Here is a 13,902-nt window from a genome sequence, read left to right as displayed (position 1 = left end):
CATGCCCATAGATGAGCTCATTTTTGGTATTTCCAATTTTGCCACTCCATGATAATATCTCTAGGGATGGGGTTCATTTATTTTGAAATCTCAACAAATCTCGTCGATTCTGCTAATGAGTAATGTCTAAAGATGTGTATCAATTTTTCTTCGTTTTTCCTTAAATTTTTGTTCTTTCATATAAAGTCTATGTACTAACTTTTTATATAAATCATCTCTTGTAAAAGGACGATAGTATTGGACTTCAGATCATATAACCCATGCAAAAACTGAGAATCACAAGAATAATTAGTTATAACTTTAGACCGTTCGTGTTTAATGTTCAAAAAGCGTATATTAACAAAAGCGTATATTAACAAAAGTTCGGAAATTACTTTTGACATTTCTTAAGGACAGTCAATTCAAATATGATAACATGTCAACATGGGATATAACTTACCGTATTAACTTATTTTTTTGTTGAACCATATTATTACATACATAGCTTTTCAATATATTTGTAAATCACGTTTGGTGAGAACATAGATGCGTTTTTTTTTCTTTTCAATTCGCATATGATGCATCATCCATATGAAATAGTCATGCATGCTTATTGTAGAGATTATAATTTGTAATGTGTTAAAATCTCTTGATAAGTATAACAACGAAACCAAAAAAATACTTATTGATTCAAAATAATATCATAGATGCATAGATGTAAAACTAATACTAGCTTTTACTAAAAATAGACAAAAGTCGAGAAAATCAACATTTAAACATATGCTTTATATATACACATAACACATGTGGGCTCATATAAATTTTCATTGTTGTTAGTCATGATTATTATCTTCCATATATGGTGATAACATCAATAGAATCTACACCAATTAGAGCATTTTACACATAAATATAATAAGCAATAGAGCCACCTAAACCATGACAAATCACCTTAAACCCTTGTTTGAAAAATCGCTAGGCGCTAGTCGGGCGCTCGGCATGGGCCTAGCGATTAATCGGAAAATCGGATTAAAATCGGGGATTAATCGAGGATTAGTTTTAGGGTTATTTTAATATTTTTAAAACATATTAATCCAATATTATTTTTAAAATTGCAGTAAACACATAAAAATGTATTTTTGAGACAAATATTTATGATTTTTATTAAAATATGAACATAAATTATTGTAAAACATTACAAACTCCCAATTCAAATGATTGAATAACAAAAATAAAAAGTTTTTTTATACTGGCAATCTAAAAATAATCGGGGTATGTAAGATTAGGCGGGGAATAATCGGATTAGGCGGGGAATAATCGGATTAGGCGGAGAGTAATCGGGTGACTGATTTCTTTAAGGGATTAGTCATTAATCGAGGCGGACAGGGTGGGCCTAGCGATTAAGCGGGGAGTAATCGGGTCTAGGCGGAGATTTTTAGAACAGGGCCTTAAACATATAACAGCCATTACGAGCCACAAGTAAGGGTATAATAGTAAAGAATCAAATCTATATAATATACGACGCACCCTTTCTCAATATTTCTGGAGAGTAACAGCGAGAAAGAAAGAGAGAGAAGAGAAATTAAAAAAAGAGACCCCTAAAGAAGCGAATATTTATTATTTGGCTCCTAAGATTCTATTTCTGATCATTTAGACCCCTAAAAGAGAGTTTTAATCTGAAGCAACCATGTGTGGAGGAGCTATAATCTCCGATTTCATTCCGCCGCCGAGGTCCCTCCGTGTCACTAGCGAGTTTATCTGGCCGGATCTGAAAAACAAAGGGAAAAAAGCTTCGAAGAAGCGATCGAATAAGCGACCCGATTTCTTCGATCTGGACGATGAATTCGAAGCTGATTTCCGAGGGTTTAAGGATGACTCGGCTTTTGACTGCGAAGACGATTTCGATGATGATGTCTTCGTCAATGTGAAGCCTTTTGTCTTCACGGCGACTACTAAACCCGTAGCTTCCTCTGTCCCCGTTTTCGCATCCACTGGTATATATTTGGGTTTGATTCAAATCTCAACTTTATTTGAATTGGGTTTATGGATCTTAGTTATGATGTTCATGTCCATATTTCGATGGTTATTGATCATCAGAAAATATTCTAGCCAAAAAGTAAAGATCTTTATAACTTTTCAAGGTTTTTCTGGGAAAAGGAACAAGAGATTAGAGATAGACCATTCTTGTGTTAAGTCTAGAAATATTTAGAATTTGTGAGGGCTTATTTGACCTTTTTTGTTATATGTATGTTTTATTTGAAAGTTCATGAAATATTTAGATCTTCAGGATCTTGGTTTTTAGAAGCGTTTCTTGTTTTTTAGCTTTAATTATTGTGTTAAGTCTTTGGAATTGGTTGATCTCACTGTTCTTGTTACCATCTGCTGTCTCTTTGTTGATTATTTACCAGTTTTGGGGTTTTGGAGTTGTCAAATGTCCAGATGCCTTAGCTCCTGAAGAGATTCAGTTTTGTTTATGATATCCTCTCTAATTGTCTAAATGCTTTCAGATATTTGGCAAAGTTTTGTGTTTTGTGGGAGAAAATGTCTGGTATGAGTCTCTGACGTTTTAATCCAGCTAATGATTGATGTTGTGTGTTTTGGCTACAGTAGGATCAGCATCAGCCAAGAAAACTGTAGAGTCCGATGGGCAAGCTGACACATCTTCTAAGAGGAAGAGGAAGAATCAATACCGAGGAATTAGGCAGCGCCCTTGGGGCAAATGGGCTGCTGAGATCCGTGATCCCAGAAAAGGCTCCCGAGAATGGCTTGGAACATTCGACACTGCTGAGGAAGCAGCAAGAGCTTATGACGCAGCAGCACGCAGAATCCGAGGCACAAAAGCTAAGGTGAATTTCCCAGAGGAGAAGAACGCTTCCGTCTCCCAGAAACGTCCTACTGGTAAGACCAATAATCTTCAGAAACAAGTGGCTAAACCAAACAAAAGCGTAACTTTGGTTCAGCAGCCAACACATCTGAGTCAGCAGTACTGCAACAACTCCTTTGATAACATGGGGAATGACTCCTTTGGTGATATGAGTTTCATGGAAGAGAAGCCTCAGATGTACAACAATCAGTTTGGGTTAACAAACTCGTTCGATGCTGAAGGTAATAATGGATTCCAGTATTTCAGTTCCGATCAGGGAAGTAACTCATTCGACTGCTCTGAGTTCGGGTGGAGAGATCACGGCCCCAAAACACCTGAGATCTCTTCAATGCTTGTCAATAACATCCAAGCACCATTCGTTGAAGAAACCAATGCAGCAAAGAAGCTCAAACCCAACTCTGATGATTCAGACGATCTGATGGCATACCTTGACAACGCCTTATGGGACACTCCACTAGAAGTGGAAGCCATGCTTGGCGCAGATGCTGGTGCTGTGACCCAGGAAGAGGAAAACCCAATGGACGTATGGAGCTTAGATGAGATCAATTTCATGCTGGAAGGAGACTTTTGAAGTGATCGATGGTTCCTTAGTTTGTAAATAAAGCTGTGTGTTGGTGAGCTACGAGCTCTTCTTGTTGAATCGTGAAGACAAACAACCTAAGTGTTCGTACCTAATCTTCTGTCTTGTTTTTTTTTTCGGTTGTCTACAGGATTCTGCTGGTGGGGGATGGTACAAGTCACACTTGAAGCTCGTTGCATTGGTTTCTTATGAGCCTCTCTTTTAATTTTGTTGAAATAAAAAGGTGTGATGAAGTAAATAGAGGTGTAATATCTATCTAATGAGTCTTGTTTCCTTCATTTTTTGTTTTTCTTTCTATTTAAAAGACAGTTTATTTAATCTTCTGAGGTATCTTTTTGATCTTTTGTTATAGCGTATCATCACCCTCTAAAGTGTTTTGTTTTGTACCCCCAAACCTGTTTAACATTATAATAAAATCTCTTTGGAACCTCTCTGTCTGTTCTATGAATCTTCTCTTCCAAACTTAATAGAACTTTGCTTGGTTGATATTGAGAATTGCTTTATTTATTCGTTAGCTTTGTGAATAATCCAACAACTTTCACATTCAAAGCAAAGAGAAAGATTCTTCGTATCGTACACCTCGAAAACATTAGGAAACATGACCGAACCGGACAAAGAACGTGCCTGGTAATAAGGAAAAATGAGACAGAATTGAGTTTTTTCCTGTAAACTTTCTCGTGAACCATTTGATGAAAATACAAAAATAATAATACACCCACATGGCCACATTGCTTACAAAAAAATATTAGAAAGCATCCAAATGATTCTGTAGGGGCACTAAGGGCTTAGGTAGGGCTATATATGTAGAGAAAAGGTTCAATGTTCAATCAACGAGACTGCGACTGATTCTCAAACATGCTTATTCTCAAAAAGGTTCACCGATTGTTGTTGTTGAGACATTTTATTTCTTTAAAAAAAATTAAATTAAAGATCACTCAAAGTCATTCTTTACCAAAATATGATCACTAAGATGAACCTAGTGAGTAATACCCACTAATCTCGTATGTGTTGGATTGGGTAATTTAGAAAGAAAAAAAGGTGTATGCTTATTTAGTTGTTCAGAAGGATTACATATTTGCAATCAAAGTTTTTTGTCTTAGCTATTTCACGGGAGCCAGCCGTTTGGGTTATCATCTTTCTCCTCCAACAGCGAACCACTTGCTCTAAAAGTAAGTTATATTTTACTTATTTTTTGAGATAAATCAAGTAAATAACTCAGTAGATTATGAGTTATTATATATGAGCTATCTAATTTCATATCTTAATATCTATGTTATTAACCTCATTTGAGCTAAATAATTTTTGCTTAGAAATCTCTTCAAGTGTATCGTGGATAATGAAAGCCCACTCATAATTCATATTCTTCTTATTTGTAACCAACGTTGAGTACTTTTCCAATTATACTTGACAAATCCAACATAAGCGGTGCTTTTTGATGTAAACTTTCCTCATCAATTTGAATATACTTTTGGTTTTTTCAAAGATCAGATATATTTTCTTGGTCAAATTTCAAAGTGAGATAAGAAAATGTTGGAAGTCAACAAACTAAAACAAAATAATATAAATGTCTATCGAAATAAATGGGACGTTGTCTTGGTCAAACTCCGCAGCCGTAATACAAAAATAATCCGTAATGAAATTTGTAAATTCAAAGTCGTACAACTTGACCACGCTACATGTTTAAACAAAAAATACTAAATAAATTAAACACCTACATGTATATAAAACGGATCGCAGAATAGTATTGTATCGGGAAAAAAAGAGAGTGCAACTAAACATGGCGAGTTCTAGATTTAATTCGATCATCATCATCATATTCATTTGCACAATAAGTTTATCAATCGGCTCGATTTCTTGCAAAGAAGATCTTATAACGAACCAAGCCGCCTTGTTCGTTTTTGGAGATTCGCTGTTTGAAGCCGGAAACAATAATTACTTCGACTCTGTCTCAAGTTTCCGATCGAATTTCTGGCCATATGGCAAAACAACGTTCAAGTTTCCAACGGGACGGGTTTCGGATGGACGAATAATGATAGATTTTATTGGTAAATCACCAATTTGATACATGAGTTTCTTTTTTTTTTTGTCTAACTAACTGATTATAATCTGACGTGGCAGCTGAGCACGCATGGTTACCGTTGATCCCGCCAAATCTACAACCTGGTTACAGTAACAGTCAATTAACCTACGGACTTAATTTCGCTACTACAGCCGCCGGAGTTTTCGCCGGAACGTTTCCGGGATCGGTAATTATTCCCTTTGACATATCCAAAAAAAGACACAAATTTTTCTTTGTTTGACTAAAATCATTGAAATTTTTTAAATTCTTTTTTTTGGTTTCATCAAAGTCGAAAGACTTGGGAACACAGTTAAACAACTTCAAGAACGTGGAGAAAACGTTGAGATCTAATTTAGGAGATGCAGAGGCGAGAAGAGTAATCTCGAAAGCTGTTTATCTTTTTCACATCGGAGCAAATGACTATCAATACCCATTCTTTGCCAATACCTCAACTTTTAGTAACACTACCAAAGAAAGATTGGTCGAGTTCGTCATTCGTAACACAACCACCGTCATCGAGGTAAGTAACTGGTTTTATAACTCCGTAAAAAAAAAACAGAGAGGAATGGAATCTTTGATTATGAATAAAAATGTGAATTTCAGGAATTGTATAAATTAGGAGCAAGGAAATTTGGATTCTTGAGCTTGGGTCCATTTGGCTGTACACCAAGCGCATCGATAATAGACCGGGCAAAGATAGGATCTTGTTTCGAGCCGGTAACAGAGCTGATCAATCTCCATAACCAAGAATTCCCAAAAGTCTTGAGGCGTCTAGAGCGCCGGTTATCCGGATTCAAATACGCTCTTCACGACTTTCACACTTCTTTATCCCAAAGGATCAACAACCCTTCTCGATACGGTTTCAAGGAAGGGAAGATGGCATGTTGCGGGAGTGGGCCGTTGAGGGGAATCAATACATGTGGATTCCGAAATGGACCATCGCAAGGTTACGAACAATGCGAAAACGCTGATGATTACATCTTCTTTGATCCCTCTCATTTGACGGAAAAGGCTCATCATCAGATCGCAGAGCTGATTTGGAGCGGACCGCCTACTGTCACTGCACCTTACAATCTTAAAACATTGTTCAGACTCTAGGCTTTTCTTATGTAAACGGTTTACTTTTTTGTTTATTCTCATATAGGTATGAAATAGAATACGAGTTTTACAGTTTATAACAACAACCATTTACTTATTTCAAAGAAACAGAACAGGATTGGGGATCCTAGATTTCTTGAGCCCGAAGATCGTTCACCGATTTACCTACAAGATCCTTTATATTCACCGGAGAGACAACATGTTTGTCTCCAGAATAAAACAGATTAGCGATTTCTTCATCGGTTTTCTCGGTGTTGTGACGCCCGTCGAAGAACAGAAATGATTTCTGGTAGCTGCAGAGCTTCGCATGCACGTTGCTATAACCGCACCCGTATGCATTTCTCGATCCAGTTCCACAGCAAGAAGTCGTTGTATCAGTATATCCTAACCGCCATAAACATGAACAATAACTAAAAACCGAATCCAAATGTTAAAAAGTGTTATGTTTACTTTCTATAATTTAATTACCGTGGAGTGATGGTTCATTGATCCTCCGGAGAATTTCACCGTTGAAATCAAAGAGGCTGTACCGGAAGCCACGGTACAGTAACGGTACAGTCATCGAAAAGAGCACACCACTAAGCCTTTCATTGTGTGTTTTCGCCATGAAGTTAACCATCTCCATACACTTTTCACCTGTCTTAAACTCTTGTCTGGTTATGGGTAAGCAACCAAGCGGCCCCAAATTCTGTACCGCAAACTTCCTCGCCCCACCTGCCCTGTATATACTCTGCATAGATCCAAAACAAATTCCTACTAAGATCAAACTTGTAAAGGCTACCAAACCCGTAAACCCGCAAGGACTGTATTCAAAACAACATTTCCTAGTTGGATCCATCACGTTAAGAGACTTGTAAATAAGTAAAAATATACCATGAGCTCTCTTGATATCCTTTGGAGAACATAGGCAACTTGAGTAACCTGCTCCACAGTATTGGCATTTGGATGAGCCTTTGCGAAATTCAAGTAATCATCAGCTCCGATGTTAACCATGTATATAGCTTCTGCTCGTTCTTTATCAGTCCATCTCTTATGTAACTCTATAAACTTCGATATCTGTTGTCCAAAATTCATCTGCGAGTCCAACAACATTGAACACATAGATATATATAAAAAAAATCAGACAAAGCCTTTTTATCAAACAGTGACGAAACAAATGCTTACGGATACAGTCGCAGCTTGAGATCCAAGAACAACTGCTCCAGCAATGGCAAAGCTTGCTCCACGAGAAAGATCGGCTTTTGGGTCAAGCACCGGAGGAATTGGTTCCCGTTGACCAATCAATCGACCTGATTGCAATAAAAATCGGAATCAATTACAAGAACCCTAAAAGAAAATTTAAAGACTTTTCATTATACCGACGAAATCTGGGACAATGTGGCCGTCAGACCAACGGCCGGTTGGATCATCGATGGATTCGCCGTAAGGCCACGTGGTGGCCGGATCGAACTCCGACGAGAAGAACTTCGTGTTGCCCACATCGTAGGAAGAGTCGCCGAAAGTGAATAAGAGAGGGGGTTCGCCGGAAACGTTCACCGGGAAACTGGCGAGTGTAAAAGACGCTAATAGCCCTAAGAAGAAGACTAAGTTACGGTTCTTTGCCATTTCTAGAAAGGTTTTTTAGCTTGAAGTCTTTTTTTTTTATGTCTTCTACTCTGTCTGTGTCTGACCTTTTTATGCTTGTATAAAGTGACTAGTGAGTGTTATGTGCTATACCAAACCAAACCGAAATTAATTCGGTTTGATTATTTGTTATTTAGTTAGTAGTAAACCAAATTAAAACCGGAACTAAAACCGAAGGATTTAAATACGTCTGTTTTTAGATATATCATACTCCACAATGTGATGAGATATTCAGATCCAGAATTAATACGAGCTCGACAGAACAATAAATATTAGTTTTGGTTACCATTTACTTTGATTGATTGTGAAAAGCAAAATTGATCGATACATTTAACCCAAAAAGAATACAATGATTGAACATTATGTATTGCATAAATGTATAGTTTTCGAAGCTTAGTCTGCAGAAATAGGCAGATTTTATTTTATCTTTTTTCCTCTATTTTTACTTTAAAAGCTGAAAAAAATTTCATATAAAAATATATAGTGGAGTAAATTTTTACCCTCAAGTTTATGTTTTTATGTTTCAGCTCAGTTACTCTATTTTATTCCAACGATATTTATTCTAAAACCACCAATCACATCTTGAATGTGTAGATAAGATAAGATCCAATTATGACCCTGACGATGTGAAGATAAAAGGTCATTTTCTGGGCGATGAAGTGCATGATTGGTGCAGATAATCAAGAGGTAGCGTTCTTTACAGACTGTTCTGATTTGGTGAAGATGGTGTCTTCTCCAACCGAATGGCCGGCGTTTTTAGTGTATTTGGAGGAATTTCAGAGTGACAAGGAAGAATTCTCTACCTTTTCTTTATCTTTAATTTCTCGTAGCGCTAATGTAAAAGTGGATAATCTGACACGAAAAGTTCGTACAGAACCGAAACATATCACATATGTAAACAACATTCTTTAGGAATGGCTCTTTTGAATTTTAATTAATTTCGGATGACAAAAAAAAAATGTGAAGATAAAAGGAAAAAATAAGAATAATTTTGATAACAAAATAAAATTTGTACGTATCCGGAAGATTTGGATGAAAAAAATTCTAAATGCATCTTACACCAATTGTACTATTTATATTGCAAAACAATATATAATAATATTGTGTACTCAAGATAACTTCTTTAATTACAAGATAAATAAGGAAATGGAGTGACTGATAGAATAGTAAAGAAATATATTTCTTTTGTACATTATGATTCTAAGTTGTATTCTATGATGCCAAATTGGGTTAAAACTTGTGTGGATTACAAAGAGTAAATGATTCGTTGGATAATGAAAAGTTGATTTGAGATTTATAAAAAAAAAACCACAAGATAAAAAAAAAATCTATAACGCATCTCAGATATATGAGGGTCAAGTGGCATGTATAGAATCAGCACTACTGTAGCCTACACTATATAAGATTCTTATCATCATTCCAATACCGTAAGATAAAATCTTCTGTTCTAGTATATATCTAACGAATAACTTCGGTCATTAAATTTTCTAGAAGAACCAATCTTTTGTAAGTTAAAAAAAAAAAATGAATTTCATAACAAGCCATATATATTCGTGCTAGAATTCTCTGTTGTCATGAAAGTGCTAGTCAAAGTTCTCGTGCAGAGCGATCGGCCTGTCTTTGTCTTATTTATGTATGGCGAGCATATGCGTTTTAGGGTTTCTTGCTAGATTTGTCTTTATCTCTGTTTGGGGCAAAGTTTCACTGTGTATACTGATTGCGGTTGCCTTGTACCAATTTGTTCGTTCAGCCCTAAACACACCGTACCCCTTGTCTTGTCTTCCATGCGAGAGGTGGCTTTGCAATAAAAGTCAAAGATACACGCACTGTTTAAAAAGTGTCACACACTTCAGTCAAAAAAAATTGACAGTCCCCCTTCTGCATTTAACTTTTCTCCCAAACGATTCTTGTCAGTATACTATCTTTGATACCCACAAGACATCGATGTTCGTGGCATATATGTAACTAAATTTTCCATGTATGATCAGTGTCATAAGGTATTCAATTGATACATTTTATATAAATTACAAGAAAAAAGAAAGAAAGAAAGATTTTGGATACATTTATAACACAAAATAGATTGATTGTTATCCAACAATTCCATGGTCCCTCTGAAATAATGTATTTTACTATTCATGCAAGGAATTTGTACCTGGGTATAGTTTTAGAATATTTGTTCCCTTTCATGTTCTTTACACCTGCGGTAAAACTTCTATAAATTAATAATATCATAACAATAAAATTTTATTAATTTATAGAGGTCTCTTAATAAGCATTTATTAATTTATAATAGGAATAGTGAAATTTTATTAAGTTATAATAGGAGGCTTTTATTACAGGGCGGCCAAATATTTGTTTAAGACAGAAGAGTTATGAAGAAAAAATTAAAACATGCAAATTAAAAGTGGATGAAAGTAGTTGTATCTTAAGATGGTCTATCAATTGGAATTACTTGATGAGAGTAAAAAAGGTTGAATCAGCAAGTGAGGTATGTTTTTTTATGTTCATGCACATTCAAAATCGTTTTATATATAGTAAAAGTACAGTATCTAGTATCTACACTCGCCTAGTCACCTAGATATATAAAATTATAAACCATGTTTGGAGGAAGCAGTGAGCCAGTGATCAAGCTGTAGAAACTATTGCAATATCTTTTTGTTCTATTTTCTTTTAAGTTGAAACAGAATACAAAAGATATGCAAAAGAACTTTATTCGATCGTGGTAAACAGAATTACCACGTAATGTACGGCAATATCAATACAACATATCGCTCACATATATCGAAAGTCATTCAAAGGCCGAGAACCCGAAGTAGGGGTCACCAGATGGACGACGACGAATAGAAGACTTGTTAGGTTCCCAATACTCACGCATAGTCTCTCCGGTTGGGTAGACGATTAGCTCACGGACCGTCATTGGCTGGACCACGCTAGGATCGGCTCCATATAGAAGATGAGCCAATTGCTCCTGAACCTTCTCTGAGTTGTGACGTCCATCGAAGAAGAAGTAAGATCTTTGGTACTCACATAGCTTCGAGTGCACGTTTCCCATTCCGCAACCATATGCATTGTGCGTCCCAATACCGCAACAGGACGAATTCGTTACGTACAATCCTGTACATATATTTTAGATGATACATTTATATTAAAGAAACTGGTTTAAAAAGAGATATGTACTTATCACTCAATTTAGTTAATGGAATAGTTATGTTTGTTTACTGTAGTTAAGACTTCTTCCTGTCGTAATCCTACGAAGAACGGCGTTGTAGAAATCGAAGACGGTGAACTGAAAACCATTGGGGCTAGTACTAGATTTAGCAAATGCGTTTAACATTGGACCGATTTTTTCGTTGTGTTGTTTTGCCAAATCATTGAGCGGCTCGTAACAGTCGTTGCCGGTTTTGTATTCTTGTCTCACGATCGGTAAGCATCCCAATGGTGCTAGCAATTGAACCACGAATTTACTCGCTCCCAAAGAGTACAACAACTGTAAAATAACTTGTTATATATAGTAAGTCAATTGAACATAAAGTATACGAAAACGCTTGTACATTGGTTAGTTGACAACTTACACCGATGTCGCTCTTTAATCGGTTAGTAACGGAAGTGACAAAAGCTTGTTGAGCAGAAGCGTCTGCCCTGGGGTTGGTCTTGGTGAAATTCAAATAATCTTCCGTACCAATGTATATCATAAACAGTGATTGCCCGATGTAGCTGTCGTTCCAATTAGATTTCAGACTTTTGAATTTAGCCACTTGTTGATTTAGTGTCATCTGGATAAACAAAAGAAAGTAAAATCAATTTAACTTATCCTTTTCAATTTTTAACTAAAACCTATTATAATAGTACACTAAATAAGTAGTGTGTTTCATCAGATTTTAAATGGTACCATTTAACAATTTTTAATAACGATTTTTGTAATTATTTTCTTTATCTAATACTTTTTTAACATTGTTGTGTTTACCTATTTATAACCCTAAAGTCTATCTCTTTAAAACATAAAAAAAAATATTGAAAGCGGACTCACAGATTCAGCCGGAGCTCCGAGAATAGAAGCATCGGCGACGGCTAAGCTGACTCCACGTGAAATATCAACGCCCGGTTTAAGCGCCGGTGGGAGTACTCCATTCGGAATAGAGATGAAATCAGCTACATAGTCATTAGTCACCATGTTTAATAATTATCTTGTATCTATATTTATTAATGTTGTATATGCACACATGTCAATAGAATAATAAAGAGCGTACCGATAAAATCGGGAACGATGTGGCCGTCGGAAAACTTGCCGTTAGGGTAGTCGCGGGATTTTCCGTAAGGCCAATAGGTTTGTGGAAGATCTTTTTTTTGGCTGAGAAACACTTTGTTTCCGGCGTCGTAGTAAGAGTCTCCGAAAGTGAACAACGCTACGTTGGGAACACCCTCGCCGGCGTAGACCATCATCGGATTATGGAAGATGGTTAATACCAATAAGACTCCCAGAACACTCACCAAATTAAAATTTTCTGCCATCTCAATATTATTTGTTAAGAGAGAGTAAGACTGGTCGGGTGGTGAACTTCATAGTTCACTGGTTATATTTATACTGCAAAAGGTAGTAATTTTATAGTAAGAGTAAATGTAATTTATATAAAAAAATTTACAACTACAAGGTAAAGATATCTAAATCGCTTATGAAATATGAGGCTCGCGTAGCATATATGTTAGATCCGAAATTTTTTTATTATATGAGACTAAATATAAAGTGATGTGTTCTTAAGCAAATTTAGATTATATTTATTCTTATTAATTTTTATTTATTTTCTATTGCTCTTTATTTTCTATTTACCATTTATCATGAATTGTTCTATTCACATAACGGTAAGGTTTATCTTAGTATTTTTATGGTTATGTCCTATAGAGGCGGAGCCAAAAATTTTTATTAACAAGAGTCATAAATATTAATTATGTTTTACTTTTATTGAATTATATATTAATATTAATTGATATATTCAAAGTATAAAGTGTTACTTAAATGGTTTGGAGAACATTTAAAGTTTGTTACATAAAATAAAACTAGATAATCTATATTCTTTATATATATATATATATATATATATATATATATATAATGCTTCATTTTCAATTAAAAGATACATGTAGTTCATCTTTTTAATTATTTTCAGTTGTATTAAATACTTTTTGTTCTTAATATATATATTTTATCAAAATGTATAATATATTGTGGAGATTGGTTAGCTGTTGTGTTCATTTTGATACTTTTTAGGATCAAGATAAAAAAACTCAAAAACTCAATCTATTAGAAATAGAGAGAGCAAATGTTAAAAAAATTTTGAAAAGAATGTTGGATAAAAAATAAAACAGGATATGTCGAACGCAATTGGTTGAATGGAATAATGAGCATGTATTGAGTCAAAGGCTAGAAATTATCAGGCACAGAGGTCATCGTGGAAACTTTAAAACAAAACATCTACGAATCTAAGACTTATTTATTAATTAATATAAATGTTATAAAAGTCAACGGACTATTGGTTATGTTATTGGTTCTAAGTTCTAATTCATGTCACTAGTTAGCTAACTAATTTACTTGTAACAAACACAAAAAATAAAACGATAAACAGCTATTTAGATTAATATATCTACTTAAACCAAAAAAGAAAGAAATTAAGAATTTAAGATATA

The 13,902-nt window shown here is 35.1% G+C and overlaps 4 protein-coding genes across 4 annotated transcripts; 2 read left to right on the top strand and 2 right to left on the bottom strand.

The window, feature by feature from the left end:
- The first annotated feature begins 1,517 nt into the window (after positions 1 to 1,517).
- LOC9321090 (ethylene-responsive transcription factor RAP2-2) lies at positions 1,518 to 3,873 on the top strand. The gene is made up of 3 exons (XM_002884978.2): positions 1,518 to 1,973; positions 2,587 to 3,477; positions 3,574 to 3,873. Exons 1-2 carry the CDS (start codon positions 1,667 to 1,669, stop codon positions 3,432 to 3,434), a joined length of 1,155 nt encoding a protein of 384 aa, XP_002885024.1. The 5' UTR covers positions 1,518 to 1,666; the 3' UTR covers positions 3,435 to 3,477; positions 3,574 to 3,873.
- A 1,205-nt stretch (positions 3,874 to 5,078) lies between these two features.
- LOC9318940 (GDSL esterase/lipase 4) lies at positions 5,079 to 6,672 on the top strand. Its single transcript, XM_021032325.1, has 4 exons — positions 5,079 to 5,488; positions 5,562 to 5,689; positions 5,792 to 6,022; positions 6,106 to 6,672. The coding sequence occupies exons 1-4, from the start codon at positions 5,221 to 5,223 to the stop codon at positions 6,598 to 6,600; spliced, it is 1,122 nt and encodes a 373-aa protein (XP_020887984.1). The 5' UTR covers positions 5,079 to 5,220; the 3' UTR covers positions 6,601 to 6,672.
- Positions 6,608 to 8,409, bottom strand: LOC9318939 (GDSL esterase/lipase At3g14220). Its single transcript, XM_002882827.2, has 5 exons — positions 7,959 to 8,409; positions 7,765 to 7,889; positions 7,474 to 7,674; positions 7,069 to 7,330; positions 6,608 to 6,984 (listed from the first exon to the last, which is right to left on the bottom strand). Exons 1-5 carry the CDS (start codon positions 8,203 to 8,205, stop codon positions 6,728 to 6,730), a joined length of 1,092 nt encoding a protein of 363 aa, XP_002882873.1. The 5' UTR covers positions 8,206 to 8,409; the 3' UTR covers positions 6,608 to 6,727.
- Positions 8,410 to 10,854: 2,445 nt separating this feature from the next.
- LOC9321089 (GDSL esterase/lipase ESM1) lies at positions 10,855 to 13,007 on the bottom strand. The gene is made up of 5 exons (XM_002882826.2): positions 12,471 to 13,007; positions 12,251 to 12,372; positions 11,796 to 11,996; positions 11,443 to 11,710; positions 10,855 to 11,337 (listed from the first exon to the last, which is right to left on the bottom strand). The coding sequence occupies exons 1-5, from the start codon at positions 12,730 to 12,732 to the stop codon at positions 11,012 to 11,014; spliced, it is 1,179 nt and encodes a 392-aa protein (XP_002882872.1). The 5' UTR covers positions 12,733 to 13,007; the 3' UTR covers positions 10,855 to 11,011.
- Between the last annotated feature and the right edge of the window lie 895 nt (positions 13,008 to 13,902).

The sequence above is a fragment of the Arabidopsis lyrata genome, assembly GCF_000004255.2.
Source record: "Arabidopsis lyrata subsp. lyrata unplaced genomic scaffold ARALYscaffold_3, whole genome shotgun sequence".
NCBI lineage: Eukaryota > Viridiplantae > Streptophyta > Magnoliopsida > Brassicales > Brassicaceae > Arabidopsis > Arabidopsis lyrata.
Note: the sequence above shows the minus strand (reverse complement) of the source record. Positions and strands in the feature narration are given on the sequence as shown.

Excerpts from the sequence above, each read along its gene's own strand:
- LOC9321090 (XM_002884978.2), top strand. The coding sequence starts at position 1,667 with ATGTGTGGAGGAGCTATAATCTCCGATTTCATTCCGCCGCCGAGGTCC. Across the intron at positions 1,974-2,586 it reads CCCCGTTTTCGCATCCACTG|TAGGATCAGCATCAGCCAAG; the intron begins GTATATATTTGG and ends TTTTGGCTACAG.
- LOC9318940 (XM_021032325.1), top strand. The coding sequence starts at position 5,221 with ATGGCGAGTTCTAGATTTAATTCGATCATCATCATCATATTCATTTGC. Across the intron at positions 5,489-5,561 it reads AATAATGATAGATTTTATTG|CTGAGCACGCATGGTTACCG; the intron begins GTAAATCACCAA and ends CTGACGTGGCAG. Across the intron at positions 6,023-6,105 it reads ACACAACCACCGTCATCGAG|GAATTGTATAAATTAGGAGC; the intron begins GTAAGTAACTGG and ends TGTGAATTTCAG.
- LOC9318939 (XM_002882827.2), bottom strand. The coding sequence starts at position 8,205 with ATGGCAAAGAACCGTAACTTAGTCTTCTTCTTAGGGCTATTAGCGTCT. Across the intron at positions 7,675-7,764 it reads CTCAAGCTGCGACTGTATCC|ATGAATTTTGGACAACAGAT; the intron begins GTAAGCATTTGT and ends TTGGACTCGCAG. Across the intron at positions 6,985-7,068 it reads CAATGAACCATCACTCCACG|GATATACTGATACAACGACT; the intron begins GTAATTAAATTA and ends TATGGCGGTTAG.
- LOC9321089 (XM_002882826.2), bottom strand. The coding sequence starts at position 12,732 with ATGGCAGAAAATTTTAATTTGGTGAGTGTTCTGGGAGTCTTATTGGTA. Across the intron at positions 12,373-12,470 it reads CATCGTTCCCGATTTTATCG|CTGATTTCATCTCTATTCCG; the intron begins GTACGCTCTTTA and ends ATGACTATGTAG. Across the intron at positions 11,711-11,795 it reads GATTAAAGAGCGACATCGGT|TTGTTGTACTCTTTGGGAGC; the intron begins GTAAGTTGTCAA and ends GTTATTTTACAG.